General features: G+C 40.6%; 1 protein-coding gene and 1 pseudogene across 1 annotated transcript; one reads left to right on the top strand and one right to left on the bottom strand.

The window, feature by feature from the left end:
• Nucleotides 1-1952: 1952 nt before the first annotated feature.
• On the bottom strand, nt 1953-2570 carry LOC118573730 (polycomb group RING finger protein 6-like). The gene has a single exon (XM_036174063.1). It carries the CDS (start codon nt 2568-2570, stop codon nt 1953-1955), a length of 618 nt encoding a protein of 205 aa, XP_036029956.1.
• Nucleotides 2571-5700: 3130 nt separating this feature from the next.
• On the top strand, nt 5701-5800 carry LOC118574864 (annotated as a pseudogene).
• The last annotated feature ends 11091 nt before the right edge of the window (nt 5801-16891 follow it).

Raw genomic sequence — 16891 nt, 5'->3', positions numbered from 1 at the left:
TACATTTAAAATGGAAACTACAATAGCATGCAATTAACAAGAATTCACTACAATTCACCCATTGGTGACTCAGCATCACTTATAAATATAAGCCTATTAACTTACTTAGCCTTCTATTATTACAACAAAGAAGTGAAATAATTAACTTAACAATGCCCATTTTGGCTCACTGTTTCAGAGGTTCAAACCCATGGCTTGTTGGTCCATGATTTGGGCCTGTGGTGAGGCAACAACATAGCATGGAGTGTTCAGCTCAGAGCCAGAAGAATAAGAGGCACAATTTCCTTGTAAGCACATACTCCAAATGACTTAGCATCTCCTGACAGGCAGGCCTAAAAGTTCTTAATATAGAGAATGCCACCTCTCTATACTGGTGAGGATTGTGATCCTCATCTTCTTTACTCTTTCCAAAGTGCTGAGAATACAAGTATGTGCCGCTATGTCAAACTACTTCACAAATTCTTTACAACTGCCATTCCTAACCAAATTTAAAGTTTTTGTATGAAACAGATCCTGCAAATATCTTTTAGAAAGCACCAGGATGTTAATTTGGGGCAATATAATGTTTAAATTTGAAGCCTCATTATTATAGTGAACTTTCAAACACTCTTATTTTTAACCCAGTGAAACAAAATAATAGAAAATTCAGCTTTAAATATTCAATCAATGACGCTGATCTACTGAAGAAACACTAAGTAAATATTCTGTAACTTTCCGGATTCACCTGAACTTTTCCATTTCAGAAGTGGTGTCATTACAAGGTATCAACCACCATTGCTAACCACTCTGGTGTGTAAAAATCACAAAGATACACTTCTTATTTTAAGACATGTTAAAATGTGCTACTATACTGAAGGTCTATGGCTCAACCCATACAACCTATAGGAGACAGTCTCTTTATACAAAACAGTTCATACCTTTTAGAACTGAATAGCATCTCTTCAGGAGGGTTGCTAGTTGTAAAAATGCTAAGTTCAAAATATGATGAGAACACAAAAATTTGGCCAATAATTTTGGCCTTTGACAGCAAGTATACTCCGCAATTTAACAAAGACTGGCTTTGAATATCCATGTTGAAAGCAAACTTTATTTTCCAAAAGGAAAACCACCTGATGCCATCCTACGGAGGAAATCAATCTGAATGAGAAGTTACTCAACCTTCAAATATTATAACAAACAAGTGAAATTAACTTAAGAATGTCCATTTTGGCTGTTTTAGAAGTTTAAACCCATGGCTGGTTTGTCCTTGATTTGGGCCTGTGATGAGAGAAAAATGTAGCATGGATTGTTCAACTCACAGCCAGTTCAACAGTGGAGAAAAATATAAACAACTTTTCTTAAGGACAGTTAACAAAAAACAACTTTGAAGTGTTCCAAAATAAAGAATTTTAAAATTTGACATTCGATTTTTTTCCCCTCAAGCTGTGAGTCCTTTCTATGGTTTGTAGTGAAATGGATCCATTCCATTGTCCTAAGATGTACCTATAAATGCTAGGATGCCAGGTGTGGGACACAGGGATGTCAGAAACAGTACAAATTCTAATGATTCCATGTTTTCTAGATCTCTTCAGTAAGATGCAGTTCTGCAGAGGTCTTATTTTCTGTCCCTTCATAACAAGTCACGTGGAGAGGAGAAAGCACAATACTGCAATAAAGGACTAACAGACCACCCTGCATCCCAGCATCCCCGACTGTACACTGGACTTCTTGTAGAGTTTGAAAGTCCTTCAGCAACTGACCACTGCACGTGATATCTACCCGATAAGCTTCAGCAAAGCCCATTTTTCTTTTGAGAAATTTTTCTATATGTCTAATGGATGTATTTCCTGAGACTCACACAAACTTCATTTTCAGTGGTTTAAAATGTTCAATTTCTGCATTAGTGCCCACAGAACCCAGTACTAAAGACATATCAGGCTCATGTGAACTGAGACACTATTCTATAATTCTTTTTAGTGTTCCCTTCTTGAAGGGCCTGGCTGTGGAACAGCATCAGGTTTTGGTGTTTCTGAATAACTTTCTTTATAGAATTCTTGCCTTTGCTTTTTTTCTTTTTCCTCTAAACCTGCCACTAATTTGTACACTATGTTTTGCAATTGTGGATCCGACCTCAGGTGATTATGAGGTTTGGCCTCGTGCACTACAATGTTGCATTTTGGACACCTATAACTATGTTCAAAATGTTTTATGATGCAGCTTTTACAGAAGGCATGAAGACATTCTGTAATGGTTGTTGCATCTATTAAATAACCTTTGCAAATATAACAGGAGATGTGTGGAGTCAGCTCCGAGAGAGGGATGAGGTTCCCCTGGTCATATTCCACCGCTGCCTTCTTTCCACTCTTAGAAGGCTTGGATGTCAGGCGTTTCTGAGCCCCCACTTCCCCACTGGTGGAATGGTCATCCTTGCCAGCTGGAGGTGCTGTGGTGATTGTAGAGGGCAAGTTCTGGCGTGCAGGCCACAAAGCCTCCTCTGCTCCCTCTGCTTTGGCAGCATCCAGACTGCCCTCTTGGACCTCTGGGCTACTCACCTCTGCTGGCCTGGCAGGGGACAAACTGGGCAAGGGCATGGCCAGATTTTGTTGTAAGGCAGAGAAGAGAAGTAAGGCAGGGGTGACAGATAGGTCGAGATGTCAAAGCAAAGAGATCGAGACCTTGGAGCGAGACCCGAAGAGCAGGAAAGATTATCTTCTAGGTGAGACAATGCGAGGCTAGACCTTGAGTCAAAACCACCTGCGAAATCCTGGGTTGAGGCGAGGCAAGACAAAGAAATAAGGCAAAATCTGGAGATGAGGTGAGGCAAAATCAGAATCCAAGATAAGACAGGCAAAGCGAGACCCGGATTCAGGCCAGATGAGACTCCAGAGTCAGGCCAGATGAGACCCCAGAGTCAGGCCAGATGAGACCCCGGAGTCAGGCCAGATGAGACCCTGGAGTCAGGCCAGATGAGACCCCGGAGTCAGGCCAGATGAGACCCCGGAGTCAGGCCAGATGAGACCCCGGAGTCAGGTGAGATGAGTCCCCAGAGTCAGGCCAGATGAGACCCCGGAGTCAGGCCAGATGAGTCTTCGGAGTCTTGGCGAGATGAGACCTCTGAGTCAGACAAAATAGGACCCCGGAGTCAGCCAGGTGAGACCCTGGAGTCAGGCCAGATGAGTCCCTGGAGTCAGGTGAGTCCCCGGAATCGGGCGAGATGAGACTCCGGAGTCAGGTGAGATGAGACCCCAGAGTCAGGCCAGATGAGTCCCTGGAGTCAGGTGAGTCCCCGGAATCGGGTGAGATGAAACCCCGGATTCAGGCGAGCTGAGACCCCGGATTCAGGGCAGATGAGTCCCCAGAGTCAGGTGAGATGAGTCCCTGGAGTCAGGCAAGCTGAATCTTTGGAGTCTTGGTGAGATGAGACCTCAGAGTCAGACAAAATAAGACCCGGAGTCAGCCAGGTGAGACCCTGGAGTCAGGCCAGATGAGTCCCCGGAATCGGGTGAGATGAGACTCCGGAGTCAGGTGAGATGAGACCCCGGATTCAGGCGAGCTGAGACCCCGGAATCGGGTGAGATGAGACCTCAGAGTCAGGTGAGATGAGACCCCGGATTCAGGCGAGCCGAGACCCCGGATTCAGGGCAGATGAGTCCCCAGAGTCAGGTGAGATGAGTCCCTGGAGTCAGGCAAGCTGAGTCTTCGGAGTCTTGGCGAGATGGACCTCAGAGTCAGACAAAATAAGACCCGGAGTCAGGCGAGATGAGACCCCGCAGTCTGCGAGGCGAGACTGGTTGTTGAGGGAGCGAAAATGGACCCCGAAATCAGGAAGTGAGGCGATCTCGTGAAGCAACGTGAGACTGGGAGGCGCTTAGAGGCTCGAGGTGGCACGAGGGGGTGAGACCAGGAAGTTCTGCCTAGACACTAGAATGTGAAACTAGATCCCGCGAAAAGACCTTCAGGGAAGTCAAGATCGGGAGGCCTGGTACCACCACAACCGGGAAGTCAGGGACATCAGTCAATGCCAGACCCCGAGGTGAGGTAAGACCAAAAGGCAGGCAATTTGAACTGAGACAACGGCAGGTGAGACCACAAGGCCAAGGGGGTGCTGAGAACAAAGAGAAAGCTGAGCACACACAGAATAGGAAGGCAAAGTGGCAATAAGCAAAGAGATCAGCCAGTTAAAGCAGAGAGACAGAGGGGAGAGGAGAGAAATGAGGCCGCTAGCTGAACCAATGTGAGGAATCTGCAGAGGTGACTGAGAACCCATTCATCTAAAGCAATTGGAAATTTCAGAGCTAAACTGGCGGTGGTGGCGCATGCCTTTAATGCCAACATTTGGGAGGCAGAGGCAGGCATGTCTCATGAGTTCGAAGCCAGACTGGAAGTCTGCAGCCTGCTTTAAAGGAAACTCACTCAATTTTCCTTTTCAAAGGATTCATAAAAAACTACTAAAATCCTGCTGTAGTCTAACAAAATATTTTTCTAGTGTAACAGGCATGTTACATTTATTTAACTATCTATTTATTTATTTAATGTGTATATACATATGCATACAAGCAGACATGTACTACTGTAGAGGTCAGAGGGAAACTTGAGAATTGATTCTCTCCTATCTCCTTCTATCTGTACTATCTTCTATCTAGTACAGGAGAGAGAACACACAACTTCTAGGCAATCTTGCCATTTCCCCTAGTAATATTCTGTTTGTCTAGAACATTGAGCTAGATTCTGTGTGATGTTGCATTAGGAATAATAAAGATTTTGGTTTGGGCACTAAATATATCTTTCTGTAGCAAATTACGTTCATCCAAAATAATTCCTTCTAGAAAATAGGAAGTTTCTATTTTGAAATATACATTGTGAAGAACAGTCCATGGAGGAAGGTTGGAAATCCAATTGTTATTTGAGTCCCCTTTCCCCCATCCTCCCCCCCCCCCCCCCCCCCCCGTTTTCTTCTTTCTCTTCTGTGTTCTCTTTCCCTTCTCTCTCCCTATGCTCTTCTTTTCCCCTTTACCTACCCTTCCCCTGTTGCTGGGTTGTATGATTATTATGTATAATTTGTTTTATATATGACATATGATATATGTAGAAATTGAATCTAGGGTCTTGTCCATGCTCAGCAAGTTGTCAACCACTGAACTGTATACTCATTTTTACTTTTTATTTTGAGACACCTTACAGGACACTTTAAATTTCTGAATGAGCTGCAGGATCTCTTGTGTGGGTGAAATGATGCGGAATGTAGGCAAGATAAGATAAAATGTTCTCTTTCATTTATATTAAGCATTCTGCCTCTGAGTTCCAAGGTGTGATTGGAACTCAAAATTAGCATTTTATGAAAAATTCTATGCTGGTAATGTGACTAGGCACCAGCCCACAGGAGCCTTGGCACTAATGGAATAGCTCATCTCCCAGGAGACTATAAATTCTAATAGTAGGCCCAGCTGGATAGGAAAGCAACAATAGTTTTGGTTTCCTGATGAATCTACACAATTTTTCCATCCTTTCTTTCACCTTTCCTATAAATTACAATGCTTTTATGGGTAAGATGGAAAGAGACTGTGGATTTCTGTCCCAACACTCAGAAGTGCTGCCCTGTCCACTTAGCAGGTTCACTCATCTTTTCTGTTCTAAAACACTTGTAGGTAAATTGCACCTCACTATTCAGAATTTTTTTTTAACTTAGTCTATCAATTCAGTGTAAAGGGTTTTTTTTACTCATTGCTGGCTTTGGCAGCACATATACTAAAATTGGAACGATACAGAGAAGATTAGCATGGCCCCTTCATAACACTTCTTTACATAATTAAAGCAAATGTTTCATAGCATAAACAAATGTAACACATCTTAAAATAATATTCCCCAACATTTGCCCCTTTTTGTCTAAATAAAAATAAAACCTGGACAGTCACCCAAAGTTACTTTGCAAGGTTAGGGCATCCATTTTCAACCCACAGGCCCAGAATATCTGACAGACTTTTTAGTGAAGCAGGAAATGTGTCCTGCCTTGTATTAGCAAAGTTCAGCAGTCACTTTCCTCTGTGTTCTGAAGAATATCTGGCATATTCTTCTGTGAAGCAGGAATTTTGAAGGACTGTCCTGCCTTGTTTTTGCAAAGTTCATCAGTCTTTTTCCTGTGTGTCCTGCATGTCCAGTCTGTATGGCACATTTTTAGCAGTCAAAGGCAAGAGCAGTTTCTTTGCCCAGTGGCTAACCTTGCCACAGTGAAAGCAAACTCCATAAGGAGTTATTCAGTGCCCATCATGTCTAAAGTAAATTGGTGCTGCCAGGAGTAGATGTATCTCATTGTCATGAAAATCCTTAGGTTTACAAAAATTTTAAATGCCATTTTCTGTGTGTCTTTGAAGTGTTTGAAAACTATTTATCTATCTAAAATATATCTCTATATGATCTAGAAAGCATACCAAACATATTTACAAATTTTGTTGTTATAGATGACTAACTGCTGACCTGTATTTCTTGATTATCCTGAATAGTTCCTGATAATAGCTTTCAAAAACTAGAAGTTTACTTTACATTTTAAAATAAACTCTTAAACAAGAGTAGAAACATATATACAATATGTTGTAACAAAAACAACCTTAAATTTGTATCAATATACAAAAATCCTCTGAACGAGTAGAAGCATATACAGTATGTTGTAACAAAAATGACCTCAAATTTGTATAATATACAAAAGTCCATACAAATACAAAATATTTGAGATTAATAGTTGTTTTTTAGTTTAAAGTAGATTCAATAATCTACTCTATTATCATTCCTATATTCCCCTAAATATAACAAATATCCATAACCCACCAATTAACCAAAAACCTCCCATACCCCTCTTGGGAATGTGGGCATCATGTTCTCCAAACTGCTTCCTATTGTCTGTGGATGAAGTGTCTTTAGGGTCCCTGAGAATATTTGAAATAATCTTCAAGTCCTGGGAGGACAAGCTATAATTTTTGTTAATAGATATCACTCATCAAGGTGCAGGAGGTCTCCCTTGATCAAACCTGATCCATATTATTCTTGAAGGAATCCACAACCTCTTGTCTCCTGTGGGAACAAAGCTCCAAAGCATTTTTGATTTCCATTTGACAATGGAATATTTGTTGACTTCTTTTTTTAAAGGTAAGGGATTCCTAAAGTATCTAGATTGGTTCAATTTAGCAGTCCAGTTCACAATCCCATGTCTTCCAGCAGCTGTTGTTTGCTTGTCAGCATTAAAAAAATTCAAAATCAACACAATACTGTATAGGATACAGATTCCCTGTGTATTTCCTGTCTTTTTTCTGTCTCTTTAAAGACTTAGTTTTTTTACAACTATTTATTTCTTACTATGACTGTCCATACTCATTTTATTTCTTTCTTAAGCCTATGCACATTATAAAACACACTGGAACCTGTTTAGAGTTTTTGTGTGTGTGTTTAGACCTCTTTTATTGCATATCATTTAGCCTTGTTTGACTGCATGAGCCTTTAAATTGCTGAAAGGTGTGAACCTCAGCCTGTAGCTTTGGCTGCTAGCTCCTCTTGCTTCTGTGGTTGTGAAAGCCAAGTGTTAAGCTTGCAGTTTGGTTGGGGGTGCATTTTGGGAACTGCATTCAACCTTCCTTGCTTAAGGAAACCCAGAAGCAGGTATTTTTTTTTTTTTTTTTTTTTTTTTTTTTTTTTACTTAGTTTGCTGTTTTTACTTAGTGCTGCCCAGCTGAACAGCAGTGTCTCTTAAAGGAGCGGTCTCCTTTTTCTTTTTCTTTCTTTCTTCTTTTTTCAGCTGTCTCAGGCCCTACATGGAATTACAGTTCACATTGGTATGTCAATATGTTATTAGTTGTTTTTGCTCTTTTACTCTTTTGAGGGACCAGCTCCCAAGTAAATCACACATGGAAGTTTGTTCTTAATTATAAATACCCAGCCTTAGATTGGCTTGTTTCTTACCAGCCTTTCTTAAATTATCCCATCTACGTTTTGCCTCTGGGCTTTTTCCTTTTCTTACTTCTGTGAGTTTTTTTTTCTTTTTGGCTTTTTGACACAGGGTTTCTCTGTGTAGTTTTGGTGCCTGTCCTGGATCTTGCTCTGCAGATCAGGCTGCCTTGAACTCACAGAGATCCACCTGCCTCTGCCTCCCAAGTTCTGGGATTAAAATCATGTGCCACTATGGCCTGGTCACTTCTGTGATCTTACTTTCACTTTTACTCTGTGGCTGGATGTGTGGCTGGGTGGCTGGCCCCTGAAGTCCTCCTCTCTTTGTTCTTGTTCCTTCTTTTCCTTCCACATTTCTCCTTCTATATATTCTCTCTGCCTGCCAGCCCTGCCTATCCTTTCTCCTGCCTCACTATTGGCTGTTCAGCTCTTTATTAGTGGTATGTTGTCCTAAAGAGAGACCAAACTACCCTTCTTCCTATTCCAGTTGTTCTACACTAGAGGTCCTACTGCTCTTTAGTCATGACTACAAGCAATCAGGAGATAATTGTCAGTCAAAAGACATTCTGTTATATTCATAGATATCAAGAAGAAAGACTGTACTACATTATGTGAGGTCAAAGGATGAGCCTCTGTGGTTGATCAGAAGGAAAGGAAGAGGGAAAGTAGGGGCAAGAACTTTTATTGGAGTCTCCCAGGGAAGCATTTGTTTATTTATCTTTTGACGTTTTGATAATAGTATTCTTACTAGAATGAGGACTTGATTTGCATTTTCCTGATGATTAGTATGTTGAGATCTTTTCCATATATCTATTAGCCATCTGCATGTCTTTCTTGAGAAATGTCTGCTTAGGTCTCTTGCTGCCTCTTGAATGGGTATTTTGGGTTGGGATTATATTTTTATTTATTTATTTATTTATTTATAATTTTTTTTAAAATTTTTAAAATTTTTTCAGAGCTGAGGACTGAACCCAGGACCTTGCGCTTGCTAGGCAAGCACTCTACCACTGAGCTAAATCCCCAACCCCAGGATTATATTTTAAAAAAAAATGTTTTGCTCTATATCTCAGAGTGTCCTGGAATTCCATTTTTAGACCAGCCTGGTCTCAAAATAGTGACAATCCTTCTGCCTCAGCTTCCTGAGTGCTAGGAGATACAGAGGTGAACCATTGTACTTAGTTTTCTGTACTAGCTAGTCTTATGTCAACTTGATACCAGCTAGAGTTACTTGAAGGGAGGAAGTCCAATTGAGAGAATGCCTCCATAAGATCCAGCTGGAAGATATTTTCTCAGTTAGTGATTGAGAGGCAAGGGCCCAGCCCATGATGGGTGGTGCCATCCCTGGACTGATAGTCCTGGGTTCTATAAGAAAGCAGGCTGAGCAAGCCATGGGGAGCAAGTCAGTAAGCAACACTCCTCCATGTCCTCTGCATCAGCTCCTGCCTCCAGGTTCCTGCACTGTTTGAGTTCCTGTCCTGACTTTCTTCAAAAATTAACTGTGCTGTGCAAGTGTAAGCCAAATAAACCCATTTCTCACCAACTTAATTTTTGGTCATGGTGTTTTTGTTGCAGCAATAGAAACTCTACATAAGACACTTTTGGTTCTGATTTTTGTTTGTTTTCTTGAGCTTTGGGATATTTACATATTCTGGTTTTTACCCTTGTCAGATAGACAGTTTAAAAATATTTTCTCACATTCTGTAGGTCGTCTCTTCTGGTGGTGGTTCCTTTGTGGTATAGAATATTTATTTGTAGTTTGATATGATTCCTAATTGTCTATTTTTTATTTTGTTTGCTGTGTATTTGGGTCTTGTCTAAAAATACCCATATCCATTTTAATACTGGGAACTTCACCCCTGTGTGTTCTTCTGCTACCCCCATCATTCCAGGACTTACATTTAAATGTCTTTAATCAGTGTCGAGCTCATTTCTGTAAGTGGTGAAAGAGGTCCAGTTTCCTTAGCACCATTTATTGCAAAAGACTATTTCTTTTCCAGTGTGTATTTTTACTTGTTGGTTCCCTTTTCTTTTTTTTCTTTCTCTCTTTTTCTTTGTTTATTTTGCAATACAGAGGAGTTGGACTAAAGGCTTCATGCATGTTAGTCAAGAACTTCCAAGGAAGTATATCTTTAGTAGTAAATAAGAAAATAAAGAAAAAAGCTGACAGGTAAATGCCCTTCAGGAATGATGCTTACCAGGGGAAAGGGCCTTAAGAGAATGTGTGTGTGTGTGTGTGTGTGTGTGTGTGTGTGTGTGTGTGTGTGTGTATCAGCATAACAGGGCCTTAAATAGAAAGAGAGGCTTCCTTTTAAAATATGGAGAAGAGTTTCATTAAGAGGAGTAGCTTTAAGGAAGAGTGGATGGTGGAGTGTGATGGAGGCCAGAGGAGCTGTTAGAGAAAAAAATCCTTTGAGGACTCTTCAGAGGATGCCCCCAAACAAAGAAAACACCTGGATTGGATTGAATCATTTTTTCAGGGGCTAGTAGTAGTTTTATGATTTAGTCTGAGGTAGGTAGTAGATGTGACAAAGAGCATGGAGAAGCCAGGTACCATAACTTAAGTTAGCCAGAGCACAGGACACTCTGTTAATTTTCTGGCCAGGGAGAGAGTTGCAGGTAGTGTGGAAAGATTTCTTCCAGCTGCAGTATCTGGCCTCTTAATAGTGACCAGCTTCTTAAAGTGCCACCCCCCTTTCATCTAACATGAAATAGGGTCTTGCTAATGTCATTGTAAGGAGATAGTTTATTCTGGAGCCAAATAATGAGTAACCATGTCCCGGAAACACAGATTCAGGTTTCCCTAGATATCATGTTCTAATATGGCAGCAGTTTCATAAAATTTTATAGTAACAGAATAAAGAAAATCATAAAACATAAAAGATAGGCCAAGATAAATTATTATTAGGATGTGGACTTACAACATTTCAACCTCTTCACAGTCATTGACCTTCTAATCAGTTAGTCAGCCTTATAGAAGCTTTGTTGTAAGGTATGGTTTCTTTCCAGGGAAATTTCATTGGCTCTCTCCTGCCCCCTGACCAGTCATCACATTGTGTGCATAAGTGAGCCAAATATTATTTGACAACCTTTCCATGTTTCTAGGAAGGCTAATTCCTGTGATCTAATGTAGATGAGGCTATGCAATAGGCAGGAACGTCGTCTGCAGAAGAGAGGAATAGTTGGCTGTTCTCTTTGGCATCTCTGTTGCTGTGATTAAACATTAACAAAAACCAACTTAGGTGAGCAAAGGGTTTACTTTAGTTCAAATGTTACACTTCTTCATTGAGGTAAGCCAAGGCAAGAACTCAAGCAAGGCAGGAACTAAAGTAGACACCAGCTGCTTACTGGCTTTCTCCCTGGCTTACACACTGCTACTTTTTGTATACAGCCCAGACCCACCTGCCCACAGATGGCACAGCCTCCAGTGTGCTGGGCCTTCTTACATCAATTAGAAATCAGGAAAATGCCACACAGACATGCTTCCAGGCCAATCTGATAGAGAAAATTCAAGTGAGGTTCCCTCTTCTCTGATATATCCAGTTGACAGCCAAAAGTAGCCATCATACCAGTAAAGCCATTAAAGAAGAAATGTCTCAATCCTAACATGAAAATCTATTAACCATTTTTATCTAGGTTTGATTTTTAAAAATCCTCTAGATTTGACATGATATTTGCATGTATTATTTAATATGAGTATTACATGTTAAATTAAGATAATCAAGAGCACAATCTGGGGCTGGAGATAAGGCTCAGTGATTAAGAGCGCTTAACTGCCCTTTCAGAGGACCCAAACTCAATTCCTAGAACTCACACCAGGCAGTTCACAATGGCCTTTAACTATAGATCCAGGGCATTGGATACCATCTTCAAGCCTTGTGGGCCATCTTCAAGCCTTGTGGGCAACTGCATACACATGGTGCACATGTATGTACTCAAAGATACACGTAAAATAAATCTTTAAAGAACTCAGTCTAAACTAATAAAGTTGAAATAGCAGATGAGGAAAGTGGCATCCTAACCACCCCAAACCCTTCCTTCTACAGGTATCATCACACTCCTTCACCATGTTTCCCCCATGTGTACAAGTACTTGTACTTCATGAGCCATTTTATTTAATATTTGGAGTAGTTAAGATAGTCTATTATTGTGTAATTTTAGCTTTTCTTTTGGACACATTGATTTCATGTCTGAAACCTCATGCAGAGTGGGTAGCTCTAATTTTTAAGAAATGTGGTTCTTTTATCTTGAAATTATTATTATTGTTATTATTTTGGTTTTTTGAGACAGAGTTTCTCTGTGTAGCTTTGGAGCCTGTTCTGAAACTCACTCCATGGCCCAGGCTGGCCTCGAACTTACAAGATCCGCCTGCCTCTGCCTCCTGAGTGCTGGGATTAAAGGAGTGTGCCACCACTGCCAGGCTCTAAATTATTATTATGTAAATTATCTAAATTCACATTTGTGGATACTAGCTTGATTGTGTTGTTGGTATTGTACAATATTTTAGTTGGGGGAAGTAAATGGATGGTTAAGTTACAGAAGCACTCCTAAAAGTGTAGTATTTTTTATAAATTTTTTAAACAAAATTATTGTTTTCAATATACCAGTTCTTAAACAGGGATAGAAACAAGAGGCTAAACTTGTGAGAATTCACAGTTGCCTACGTTTTGTAAGCACAGCCGAATCTTATTTCTCACTTTACAGCCAGAGAAGGAAATGGGACTCCACTAGCCATTGTTCTGGATTATTGCTTACCTGCTTCCCATTGGTAATATAGGATAGTAGTTACTATTTTCTACTCCGGGCTGACCTAACTATAGGACACTAAAAACACTCAATTAATACAACATCAGTTCTTAGGTATAAAACATCATAAATATTGTTATTATTAGAGATTGAAATCTTGTATGATTTTGTTAAGAAGTGTTAACCAAAATCTTCGGGTATCTCTAATGAGTAAATGGTGATACATTTACCTTAAGTTGGAAGCATGCTTTCTTTTTGGAAACTTCCATTCACACTAAGTTACTCAGAGGATCCTTGAATTTGTGATTCTTTTAATTCAGTGTTCAGAGTAGCTGTGATTACAGGCTTGTGCTGCCAGACATTTCTAATGAGTGTTTTAAATGCTGTCATTGAAAATCACTTGGCTGTAGATGTGGTTTATTTCTGGGTTCTTCTCTTCCATTGGTCTATGTTAGCATTTTCATTCCAAGACCATGGTGTTTACTACAGTTTTAGTGATATATTTTGAAATCAGGTAGTATAATTTTGTGCTTTTTGTTCACTATTTCTTTGACTGCTTTTTTTAATCAAATTTTCTTTGTTTTATAATTTTTTACAGAAGTTTTTTCTCCCTCCCTCTCTCCTTTCCCTCCACTTCCCCTCTCCCGCAGATCCACTCTTCCTCTGTTTCCCTTCAGAAAAGAACAAAATTTTTTGAAGCTCTGGAAAGATTGTTATTGGCATTTTAGTCTGGATTTCAGTGAATTTGTAGTTCAGTTTGATCGTGAGGGCATTTTCATGAACACTGCATGCATTTTCCTGTTCTTTTAAAGTTCTTTTGCAGTTTAAATTATAGACATTATCATCTCAGGTTACATTGATTCTTAGATATTTTAAACAGATACTGTAAGTGAGATTGTGCTCTTGGATTTAATTTCAGAGTGCTCATTTTTTTTTTTTTGAGACAGGGTTTCTCTGTGTAGCTTTGCACCTTTCCTGGAACTCGCTTTGTAGCCCAGGCTGGCTTCGAACTCACAGAGATCCTCCTGGCTCTGCCTCCTGAGTGCTGGGATTAAAGGCGTGTGCCACCACCACCTGGCCAGAGCACTCATGTTTGTGTGCTGCTTTGTGCTTTGTGCTGTAACGTGGATGAATTGGTTTATTATCTCCAATAGTTTTGCTTCTTTGTTTGCTTCCCTTTGGTTTTGAGACAGGCTCTCCCTGTAGACTTTAGCCTGTCCTAAGACTCATGAAACAGAACTTGTGAGGTGGTGGATAAGTGATGAGATTAAAAGTGTGTGCCACTGAGCACAATACTTCTTTTGATGTAACATTAGGGTATTCTACAAACAGAATTGTATCTTTTTCAGACAGTGATTGTTTCACTTCCATTTTTCTTTTTTTTAAATTTCTTATATTTGTGTTTTAATTTTACACATCAGCCATGGGTTCCCTTGTCCTCCCCCCTCACGCACCCACCCCCACCTTCTCCCCATCCCCTCCCCTCCATTCCTATCTCCTCCAGGGCCAAGACTCCCCTGGGGATTCATTTAAACCTGGTGGATTCAGTACAGGCAGGTCCAGTCCCCTCCTTTCAGGCTGAGCAAAGTGTCCCTGTGTAAGCCCAAACAGCCAGCTCATGCACTAAGGACAGGTCCGGGTCCCACAGACTGGATGCCTCCCAAACAGTTCAAGCTATTCAATTGTCTCACTTATCCAGAGGGCCTGATCCAGCTGGGGGCTCCACAGCCTTTGGTTCATAATTCATGTGCTTCCCTTTGTTTGGCTATTTGTCCCTGTGCTTTTCTAATATTGGTCTCAACAATTCATGCTCTTACAGTCCCTCCTCTTTCTCGAAAATTGGACTCCTGGAGCTCCTCCTGGGGCCTGGCCGAGGATCTCTGCATCCACTTCCATCAGTTATTGGATGAGAGTTCCAGCACTACTGTTAGGGTGTTTGGCCATCTGATCACCAGACCAGGACAGTTAGGGCTTTCTCTCAACAATTGCCAGCAGTCTATAGAGGATATATCATTGTGGATTTCTGGGGACCTCTCGAGCACTCTGCCTATTCCTGTTCTCATGTCATCATTTATCATGGTCTGTTATTCCTTGTTCTCCCTTTCTGTTCTTGATCCAGCTGTGATCTCCTGCTCCCCTTAGCCTTCTTTCCCTCAAACCTTGCCCTTCATTACTCCCACTGTCATCTAGGTTATTCATGTAGATCTCATCCATTTCTCTGTCATTGGATGATCCCTTTGTCTTTCCTAGGGTACCGTTTTCTAGATAGCCTTCCTGGAGTTGTGTAGCAGTCTAGTCATCTTTGTTTTACATCTAGTATCCCACTATGAGCAATGAGTTTCTGTGTGCTTTCTTGGTTGGGTCTCAGCGACTGTGGGACTGGCGGGTAAGAGAGATTTGTCCTGACTGTGGGCCAGGCAGAAAAACTCCAACTACTAATGGCGCTCAATGTGGGGCAAGAGTTTCCACCTAAACACTGAGAAAAAAGATTCTAAAATGGAGCTAAAAACAGCTTCCTAGTTGTCTCTTTCAAGTTATCTGCAGCCTGCTGGTTTGAGCTACTATGGAGGGTTCCTGGTGTGTATGTCTGACCTGCAGTGTGGCAGGAATGAGGAATCTACAAGTGACACTTTACTCTGCTGCATGGTGGATTTAGCCTTTGCTATTAAAAACAAACAAACAAACAAACAAACAACAACAACAAAAAACAGGTTTCTGGGCTATGCACTGCTTTGATAGAACTGCTTCAGATAGTTGATGGTACACATGGCTCCATACCCAGAGCTGGCAGTAAACTGTACCACGGCCATGTTGGGAAGCTGAGGGGGCGGAGCCAGCAGCCACAAAGGCGTTTCAGTCTTATGAAGATGGATATTACACAGAGAATTTGTGTTGTCTTTGGGATTTTTAACTACAGAAAAAGATTTGATCATAAAAGTTGTTGAGTTAAAAAATATGTAAATTTTAAAGGTACCTTGACTTCAAAATTTGGATATAAGGATATGTTGCTTTGGAAAAGAGTCTCTGCTTTTGTTTCCACAGAAAGCCAGAGACTATGGATTTGTTCCAGATTAAGATACATCAGGTTTGATCAGCCAAGACCACCTGAAAGGTCTCCGATGACACAATGGCCCAGATGATCCAACATCCAGAATGGTTTCAAGACAACTGGCTCAGAGGTTTACCCTCATGGACTACTCCATAATCCGACAATTTTCTTTATGTCCCCATAAGATACAGCACCCTCCTCCAGCAGGAAGTAGTAAGAAAAACTATGCCCAAATTCCCAGCTGGCCTTGGAGATGGAATTGGCTCACTCCTTCTCTAAACCCAAGCACATTGTTAAAAGAAAAGGTTAAGAGATTCTTGTGTCCCAAATCAGAAGAGCCCTCTGGTGTGGGACAGAGAAAAACTAATATTTTATTTAAAACAGGTTGATTATAAATGCAATCTCTTTCTAAAGATAAAAAGGGATATGATATAGATATGATAGGATGAAAGGGTGATTAATGAACTTCTAAAGAGCAACAACTCATTTAAAATGTTTTCCAGTGGTATAGATTTTAGTCTGTTGATACAAACTTAAAGTTAATTTTATTATACTGTGTGTATATTTCTACTCGTGTTTAAGGTATCATGTTTATGTAGCTCATTTAAAATTTTAATGAATAATTAAAAATAGATTAATAACTGGTCATCTATGATAATCATACTCATAGCCATGTTAGTTAAGTCTTCTAGGTATACACAGAGATATTTCAGATAGACAGGTAATCTTCAAATACTTCAAAGGTCTACAGAATATGGCATTTAAAATATTTTTAAAATTTAGACTTTCTGGACAGTGAGACATGTCTGCTCTTGGCAGCACAAATTTACTTCAGAGAGGAGGATGGACATTAAAGACACTTCATATAGAGTTTATCTTCACCTTGGCAAAAATAGCCATTTGGGCAAGAAACTGTTCTTGCCTGGACTGCTTGATCAACTGGACGTGCAGGGCCCATAGAAAGGTGACCACTAAACTTTGCTTGACAAAATGGCCCTTCAGGTTCCTGCTTCGCAGAGCAAACTGCCAGGCATTCTACAGGACACTGAGAGAAGTGACAGAGAGACTCTAGCCCTGTGGGCTGAAGACAAATGCCCCAACTTTACAAAGGAACATTAGGTGACTGTCCAGGCTGCCAGCTGTCTCTGTCTACCCTGCAAGACTCGTGAAAGTTGCTTGCATCCTTTTCCT

The sequence above is a fragment of the Onychomys torridus genome, chromosome X, assembly GCF_903995425.1.
Source record: "Onychomys torridus chromosome X, mOncTor1.1, whole genome shotgun sequence".
Taxonomy (NCBI): Eukaryota; Metazoa; Chordata; class Mammalia; order Rodentia; family Cricetidae; genus Onychomys; species Onychomys torridus.
The sequence above is the reverse complement of the archived record's forward strand: the minus strand, read 5'-3'. Positions and strand labels throughout refer to the sequence as shown.

What these genes read in the sequence shown, in the direction of transcription:
- LOC118573730 (XM_036174063.1), bottom strand. Translation starts at nt 2,570, where the DNA reads ATGCCCTTGCCCAGTTTGTCCCCTGCCAGGCCAGCAGAGGTGAGTAGC.